The sequence below is a fragment of the Sarcophilus harrisii genome, chromosome 1 (genome assembly GCF_902635505.1).
Source record: "Sarcophilus harrisii chromosome 1, mSarHar1.11, whole genome shotgun sequence".
NCBI lineage: Eukaryota > Metazoa > Chordata > Mammalia > Dasyuromorphia > Dasyuridae > Sarcophilus > Sarcophilus harrisii.
The window spans coordinates 424675672-424685026 of NC_045426.1; the positions used below are offsets into that span (position 1 = coordinate 424675672).

A 9355-nucleotide genomic window follows, 5' to 3' on the forward strand; every position below is an offset into this window, starting at 1 on the left:
TTTTAAACAATTGTAAATGTATCAATAATTCGTTAATAGGAAAGTATAATAGTTCTTAACAGTTGAAAAAATCATAAGCAAACACCTGGTTTAGTCTTTTTTTTTTTTCAGGCAGATAAGGAATTGATAACAAAGGCAACCAAGCCCATAAAAATATGCCCCCAATAATACATCTAGCAAGTGAATAAAATTTAGGCCTCCAATTTCCTTAGTGTCTTTCAGATGATCTTAATGCTAATTATATCAATGACTCTAACCAACTTTGTGGGGAAAAAAATTCCCTTAGCCCAAGCAAACTAATCTCAGGCACAATTTCCCCTCATCATCTCCTTATTACCTTTTTATATTTCCCTTTTAAGCCCCTCTTCTGGTTTCCTCGGTGTCTTCCTTTTCTCTGTTCTTTCTGGTTCCTTTTTCTTATACATCCTCCTATATAAGAAAAATCTCTTTTTATTATCCCATCTATTTCGGTGTCTTCCTTTTGCTATCTACCTTTTATAAACTATCTCAGATTTTTGCCTCCAGTATCTAAGACAAGGCTTGAGACATACTTAAGAAGAATGGCATTAAGGTAGAAGAAATAGAGTTGTGTCCCTCAGAGAATGTGACTTACCTCATGAAAAATAGAAGATGTTTTCCCAGAAAAAGGAGTGAAAATGAGAATTGAATTTTGGGTCAAGGAGCTGGGTTGAAATCTCAACTCTGACACTCTAGCCATTACCATACACAAGTCTAAATGAGTATAATAGTATTTGTGCTACCCACCAAGATTTAAAATGTCAAATTAATATGTTGTTATTGTTAATATTAAATTTAAAATAGGATATTTTTAAAAAAAGAATAATATATGATGGAGAAAGTCCTGATATGGTGATAGTTAAGTATAAGACATTTTAGATCTAGCCTTAGGGTTTGAGGTTTCTCATTTGTCCAAAAAATAACACTGCTACCACTGAGCTGATTTTAACACCTATTGCTATAGCACTAGGGAATGGCTGAAAGTGGAAGATCCTTAACTGTTCATAGAATTTATAGCACTGGAGCACTTTCCTAGAATATTTTCCTCATTCAGTTTTGGAAACCTGCATTTTAATTTTGAAAGTTTGTGCTGTTGCTTATAGACAATTACATAAATCCAAAGCTCTCTTCGCAAAGAAAAATATGGCTCATTTAAACTATGGATTTTTTGGTCCATTCTGTGAGTTCAAAGTAGGATAATTTCTGGGATAGAAACTATCTCCACTAATAACTTCTTTCTAATTTAGTCTTAGAGAGATATGTGGAGCAAACATCAAAGGTGATGTTTGAATCCATATCTTCCTGACTAAAGACTATATCCACTTTGCCATACAATCTTAGACATACCAATAACACAAGCAAAATAAATCATTCCATTTCAATTATTGGATTTTCATGATAGGCTAAAAAAATACAATTCTAATTTGTATTTGTGATCATTCAGACTTACCTTGGCCTAAGTCTTTATTTTGCAAAATCTAAGAATGTATTAAGTCCATTTCAGAGCTAGAATTCCATGATTTTAATGAATAGTATAGACATCAAAGTGTAAAGAAAAGAGCACTGCACATAAAAGACCATGGTTTGAGTCCCAACCCTGGAATTGTCTACCATTGTGACATTATATTAGTTACTTACCCAATGAGCTTCAGTTTTCTCATAAGTAAAATGGTGATGATAATAGTTACTCTTACCAGATTGTTGTGAGAAATACAGGGGTAGTACATATGAATGCACTAAGTTGTATAATAGCACTACTATTAATAACATTAATAGTGTAAAAAAGCCTATGGGGAGAAATATTTAAGAAACATTTTAAAATAAAATTTTTAAGCACCCTTAAGTACTTCAGAAGGATCATTATTTACAAATTATTGATGAGTTAACTAAAAATAACATTAAATTATTCATTAAAATAGCTTCCTAAGGCACTCCAATAAACAAGCCTTCCTTACCTGAATTTGAATCACTGACTGTTTAGGATACTTTTGAGAGTACCAGGTCAGGAAGACAAGGGACTCTGATACTTCTTTGATGCTATATCACACTTCTGTCCACAGCCAATCAACATATACCATTGATTCCAAGTTTGAACAGAGGACTATGAATGAACAGGTAGATATTTCTCTCCACTGTCGGATAAATAACATCATCATGTACTTTTCATCTGGGGAAAAAAATTATAAGATTGAATTAAATTATCTCAGATAGCTGCTGACTCTAAATTAGTTCTAAAGGACCTAGGTTGAAAGTTTTCCTCTGATGCTATTTGTGTGATCTTGGGCAAGTCCCTTCATTTCTCTGGGCCAGTTTCCTCATCTATAAAAGGAGGGGATTGAACATAGAAGTCAACTGATTTGCCCAAAATAACAAATATAGTAAATGTCAGAGGAAGGATTTGAACCCAGACTAAAGGACCTCTGATGTCTCTTTCAAAATTCAGTCTATGATCTTGTGACCCCATCCTAACACAAATGCACACACACATGCATACACACATATGTCAAGGAATGATAGGAAATGATAATGGATTTGTCAGGAGGAATATCTATTTCAGTTTATTGCTAATCTATAAATTTACTGATAAATATACTTCTCCACCAGTTCTGATCACAACCTTTCTAGAAATTTCCTAATTTCCTCATACAGTTACATAAAAAAGGCTTTTTTAAACTTAATTCAGTTGTCAATCAAATAGTATGATCTTAGGATTTCACACCCAGAGCTGGAAGGAGTCTCAGAGGCCCTTCTAGTCTAACAACATCATTTTGTGGATGAGAAAATTGAGACCCAGAGAGGTTGTGATCAGTCCAAAGTTACACAGATAGTATCTGAAGTAGGATTTGAACCCAAGGCCTCTGACTCTTGAGTAATTGCTAAATAGTTCATCACTGAATGGATATATTAGAGTCTTACTCTTAAGGATTCATTAAAAGGTTTCAAATAAACCCAATAATATTTAGAAGGAATATCTTATTTAAAATCCTGAAATCCTTGGAATGTTACTAGGTTTGCCCTGTTAATTCAGGTTCGAGTTCAGGAACAAAATGAAGCACTTGTAAATCATTTAACAGTTAACGAAAGGAATTTACTCAGTCATAGCATAGAAATGATACTCCATGATGATGCCCTCTCAATAACTTGAATAGATGTTGCCTGGCCCCTCATGTACATATGAAAATGAATCTGGTCAGCAGAATGTGGCAATTTTTAGGGATATCGATAAAGTCTGAAAGACTCTAACTTTAGGCTACCAGGAAACAATGTCAAGGAAGGTGCATCTTGAATTTTCCCCCCAGGCGAAACAAGTGTAGGAGATAACTGTCATCTATCTATAATGGAAAAACTAGCCTAACCAATATTTTAGAGATAGGGAAAAATACAGGTGAGTATAGAATTTATTAACTATTTTGTTGTCTCAAAACAAGATTCAGTTTAGACTGTTGATTCAGATGGGTCTCATTTAGCTTTAAAGATCTTGTGGAGAAGAGATTCAATATTCTTTCTTTAGAACCCAACCCCACTGCTGCAAAATCAACTAGAGTTGAAAGCAATATGTGATGCCATTGTAAGAGTCAATAATAGGGAGGGAACAATTCTATGTCTATGTTAGCCACAGGAAGTGTAGAACTGAATTAGAGGAGAGGAAAAGGAAAAAGAAGTTGTAGAACTGAGGAAAAAAGAGATTTGAAAATGAATCAAGAAAATTGTGAGTGTTTTTCAAGTTCACTCTATCCTAACCAGATCTTTATTACTGCCATTTACAGACCCAGATTATTCTCCCTCTTGCTCAACATAGCCAATATTTGGCTCAACTACTTTGAACTCCTACTTCCTAAGTAACTTCAATTTCTACGACTTCTGACTCTAGATTATCCCAAACATGCTCAGGAGAAGTTATACATTAGAACCAATCCCCCAACCCTCCCAATACAAACATAACACTAAATTGAATTTATCTGAGATCTAAAATTTTTAGTTATAGATCTGAGTATATACTATTTGCTCATTATAATGCAGTTTTTCTTCAACTATGTATGTCATTTGGTTGTCTTTCAGTCGTTTTTCAGTTGTGTCCCCATCTTCATGAACTCATTTGGTGTTTTATTTTGTTTTGTTTTGTTTGGCAGAAATACTGGAGTGATTTGCCATTTCATTCCACAAGTCATTTTATTAATAAGAAAACTTGAGATAAACAGAGTTAAGTGATTTGTCCAGGGTCACACAGCTACTAAGTGTCTGAGGCAAGATTTGCACTCAGGAAGAAGAGTCTTCCTTTCTCCAAGTTGAGTGCTCTCTATCCACTGTGGTACCTAACTACCTTGTGTCTATCATAGGATCCTATTATGATGAAAACACATTCCAACCCCTACGTTTTAAGTATGAAGAAACTGAAGTCTTGAGAGGTTAAATGATTAGCCACAAGGGTAGTAACTGATAGATAGGATTCAAACATAGGATTTTCAGTTTGTTTCTAAGTGTATCTGTTGCAGATTATATGTAGAAACTACTCATTTGCAGATGGTTGGACTTTTCTATAAATAATCAATTTGAATTGAACTGTTCAAATACATTGAATTCTCATTGACACATTTTTTTTTTTAAAGTGAAGCCTCCTGTAAAGCATGAAACACAGAATTAAATGAACAACAGTGACTTTGAACAGCAAAAGACGCCCCCATTTAGGCTTGTTAGCTCAAATCCAAGATAGCTTAAAACGTTCATGACTCTTAGTCATCATTCCAAAAATGTTTACAACTGTGATTGCTTTTGAAATCCTGAATCTTTAGATATTACCTGCTATTGGACCGGTTTCCATGTATAGCAGTCAAGCATAGCGATATACAAACATATTCACTAGCCGTCTTTGGACTAATTTTATACTATTCAAAGGGGGATAGGAGGAGGTAAGAAATTCTACTGCCAAAGTTATTTTGGATATAGAGTTCTTCACATTCTAAAAGGTGCTAGCCTTGTCCTCATAACCAGGTTCATAGCATTTTAGGTGTGCAGCATAATTTGCACTCTTATTAGAGCCCTTTTGCTATTTTATTTTTTACCTTGACTGGTTTGCCATTTCAAAAAAGGCAAAAAAAAAAAAAAAAAGGGAATGACTGACAAAATGATGACTGTGTTCTATCTTCCACTTAGATTATATTCTTGCTTCTTTCAAATTCTTATTCCTTCTTGGTTCCTAATTTGAGCACAAAGAGGTAGGGAACATTCTCATAACATGAAAGTTTAGTTTGCAGTTTTCCAGACAACTTTTAAAAGTTAGCCGTTTGAGCAAAATATTTTTTCCCTGACATTAATTGGGTAGCAAATTAACTTTTCCTTCCCCTTCTGTTTTATTTCTGTTCCTAGTGACAGTGGTACTTTTTGCAGCTCTAAGGCGGCAGAGGAAGAAGGAACCTTTGATCATTTCCAAAGAGGACATCAGAGATAACATTGTCAGTTACAATGATGAAGGTGGTGGAGAGGAAGATACTCAAGCCTTTGATATTGGCACACTAAGAAATCCTGAAGCCATAGAAGACAATAAATTACGAAGAGATATTGTGCCAGAGGCACTTTTTCTTCCTCGACGGACTCCAACAGTACGGGATAACACTGATGTCAGAGATTTCATTAACCAAAGGTTAAAGGAAAATGATACAGATCCTACTGCCCCGCCATATGACTCCTTAGCTACCTATGCATATGAAGGCAATGGTTCTGTGGCAGAATCCCTGAGCTCTTTGGAGTCTGTCACTACAGATGGAGATCAAGACTATGATTACCTTAGTGACTGGGGGCCGCGGTTTAAGAAACTGGCAGACATGTATGGTGGCACAGACAGTGATAAAGACTCTTAATATGTTGCCTTTTTTTCATTTTCCAATACAGCATTGAGATATGTGAAGTGGCTATTTCTTTATATTTATCCACAGCTCTGTGAAAGGGTCCTCTATTCTACCAATTCCAAATGTTAATGACTGCAGTCTGTGTGGATCAAATGTTAGAGACTTTTTCTAGTAAACTTTTATGAGTTTCCAAGAGACAAAATTTTATTTTTTAGTGCATCCAGTTTAACAACCCAGTTTTTCAGGCACAGTGGTAGTAGAGAGGACAAGTAGCAATATTTTTACTTGTTCTCTCAATGTATATTTGAGGATATTATTCCTTCCACTCATCTGTTCTTTTGCCTAGCTTTCATTTATTCAACTCAGATGACTGTTCTAACTGTACATTACACAATACTGATGTGATAAAGAATTGCAATTTAACCTAAATACAGTATTATAGTAAAAGTAATGGGGAAAGAATAATCATGAATATTAGTATTGACTGACAAAGAGATGAAAAGTCATGTATACTATAATTTTACAGGTAATTCAGAAATACCAGCTAGCCATTATCTCCTGTTCCTTGAGTATTTTTTTTTCAGTATTAACTACTCTTCCAAAAGCATGAAGTTAGTTAGAAATCAAGGGTACACATTCCATAGATCAATCTATCATTGGATACACTGTTCTTTGGATATAATATTGTAGGCCAGCCCAACTAAGAATATGCAATTTCAATATGAATTTATCATAGTTTTATGATAAACTTCAAGTCAAAAAGCATTAAGTGATTATCATTCACCAATTTAGTCAAAATCACAAAGTGGTAGTTTAAAATTTTAATTCTCTCTCTACTAATTCAGAACTTATGATCATATATAGGCATGCTGAAGTTTTACCCTTGCATTATATTATGCTTCAATATTTCAAGGATTTGATCTTTCATCTCTATGGATATTTCCCCACCAATGCAGGTCACACAGTTCCTTCAAACCTTAGTAGTTCCTCTTATTGAATTATTGAAGCCATTTATCATCTGGTAACCAACCTTTTGGTGATGAGCCTCTACAAACTGAGACAGGCTAATTAATGAAAGGCAGTCCTTTACCAGCCCCATCCTGGAAGCTTTTCCAATTTGACCCTTGCTCGCATAACTCTTGAAAACTGAAGAGAACTTCCTCTATGAGGTAACATAATAACAATGTGAGAGGCATCATATGGGGGAGGAAAATCAAAAATCTGACAAGCAATCAGTAGTGTAAACAAAGGAAATATTTAACTTTATTAAATTGAAGAGCAGCAAACTAATTGAAATTATCAATTGAGATTATCTAAACTGTTTATATTATTTAAATTCTAAACTATAAATGAGCTAATCACAAATAATGCTATTTGTTAAAGCTCATAAAAATTGTCAGAGATAGTTCAATTCTTTTTCTCCTGTTTTTGTCAGCAGTTTCACTGCATGTTTGTAAAAGTAATAAAATATTTGTATATTTTTTAAATCTGGCATTTTAGGCTTTTCACCAAATTAAACTAAATTTTTCTTGATTAGTGTGAATTTAGTGACATATGAATAACTCAAATCATGCTATTGGTGGTGAGGTGAGACCTAAAATTTGCAACTGAGTTTTGTTAATTTACTTGGATTTCTATATACTTACTTAAATAGATTTGATATAGACATAGCTATAGATGGATAAAATTGGACTTTGTAGTATTTAATGATAAAATTGGAAGTCTATCATTAAAATGCTTACAGAAGGCAAATGAAAATCTTGGATATCTTGAGTGAGGGAAACAGGGTTGTTCAAGGTATTAATTAAAATAATAGTCAACTTTTTAAAAAATGCATTTCTTTTACATTTATTTTGTCTTTGTTCTCATGGCAATTCTGTCATTCCTGCCTTGAAAATTAATACTAAAAGCATTGTTCCACATCATGACAAAGAAGTAATGTAAAAATAGTTGAAAGCATCATTCCTATTATTGCACTTTTACTATCCATGTAGTGGTTTATTTGGAAGAGCTAATTTATGAAAAAGTTTTTTAAAAAAATTTTTTAGTAAATTTCATTGATGTCATGATACATCATCATGATCTAATTTAAAGAACCCTATCATGTGCAATGATAAGGAATGTCCAAGGTACTGTAACTTTAGCAATCTTTGTTTATAAACTTAAATCTTTAAAAAATAATTTGTTTATATATAAACAAAAACTTATAGATATGCTTAATACACTGGTTTGTCTTAGGGATTTATTTTCTGTTAACATTAATTTACTATAGATATTCTAATTGTGAATTGAGTATTAGGATATTGCCATTTTTTATTCTCTCACAAAAATAAAGATATTTAAGTTAATAAAGAGATATACCATTTAGTAGATAGAAGAGTCAAAATTAATAATGACTAAAAATTAGGGGAAATTAGTATTTTTATTACATAATCAAATACAGAAAAACATATTTCAAGACCCTCAAACTTATAGAATCATAGATTTAGATCCAGAAGAGACCTTAGAAGTCATCTGATTCAATACCCTCATTTTATAGATGAGAAATTTGAGGTCCAGAGACATTAAATGATTTAGCTAAGGTCATATAAGCAGTAAGTGGCAGAACTGGGATTTACCCTTCTTGTAATTAGATTAATGGAGCTGAAAAGGACCTTGGGAATCATTTTGTCCAATGGAGAATTTTATAAATTTAGAAAGTGGATGAGAGGGTAAGGGATTTGCCCAAAGTCAATTAGTAAGTGACAAAGCTGCATTCCTCCACACAGGTTAATCTCTTGATCCTTCCCAATGCACTTCACTGCCTTCTCGTTATTTCTTGAATGACACTCATTTTATAAACACTCTACACCCACCAAGTGGCATTTCACAAGTGAATATTTCTCATTTATTGGGTTTTCATTCTAAGCTATTCATAAAAAAGCTAGATTTCACTGTAATTAACCTATGTATGTTATAACCACAGGATATTGCTGAAACATATAACAGCAAAGTTAATTTAAAATAATTAGGCATTTATAGAAATATAATAGCACCTTAATCGCAGTATTTAGTATAAAATTAAAAGGGCCATAGTTTTTTCTGTTTCAGGTCATACAACAAAGCTTGGAAGAAAAACATTTAGCCAAATGGAAGACTGCCACACAGAGGGGTCTTCCTCTTGAGCACCTGACACTAATTGGCTCTTTTCCAGAAAGAAGACCTGTTGTTTAGATATGGTCAGTTTGCAGTGATCTTGTATACTCCTAAGAAGAGTATGTTGTTCTTTAGAATTAAATTCAATGTTTGATTGACAAGTCTTTTATTGCAGCCCCTAAAATGCCATATTTTATCCAGAATTGGCTAATCATGTTTTTTGTTTAAATATCTAAATGAATATTTAGTTTGTTACCACAAAAGCTGATCAAATGAATCCCCAAGGAATTAGATCATGTAAGACAGGATCAGTATGATGTTCTTTGAGGTACTTATTAACTCATCCATCAAATATGAAT

General features: G+C 33.3%; 1 protein-coding gene and 1 long non-coding RNA gene across 11 annotated transcripts in view; one reads left to right on the top strand and one right to left on the bottom strand.

The window, feature by feature from the left end:
* Positions 1-1625, bottom strand: part of LOC105749293 — a 120106-nt gene extending 118481 nt beyond the window's left edge. For 3 of the 8 annotated variants that reach the window (XR_004230908.1, XR_004230907.1, XR_004230909.1), the window contains exons 1-2: positions 1469-1620; positions 338-429 (exon numbers count right to left, since the gene is read on the bottom strand). This is a non-coding gene — a long non-coding RNA (uncharacterized LOC105749293). Of the gene's footprint in view, positions 1-337; positions 430-1468 lie in introns of all 8 variants that reach the window. The other 5 variants (XR_004230904.1, XR_004230903.1, XR_004230906.1 and 2 more) reach the window with 3 other exon arrangements.
* The window catches only part of LOC100933622 (cadherin-6), a 161624-nt gene extending 153391 nt beyond the window's left edge, over positions 1-8233 (top strand). For all 3 annotated transcript variants that reach the window (XM_003759645.2, XM_031946146.1, XM_031946145.1), the window contains exon 12: positions 5383-8233. In XM_003759645.2, the coding sequence (XP_003759693.1) occupies positions 5383-5873 (491 nt within the window). In that variant the 3' untranslated portion in view covers positions 5874-8233. The remainder of the gene's footprint in view (positions 1-5382) is intronic.
* The last annotated feature ends 1122 nt before the right edge of the window (positions 8234-9355 follow it).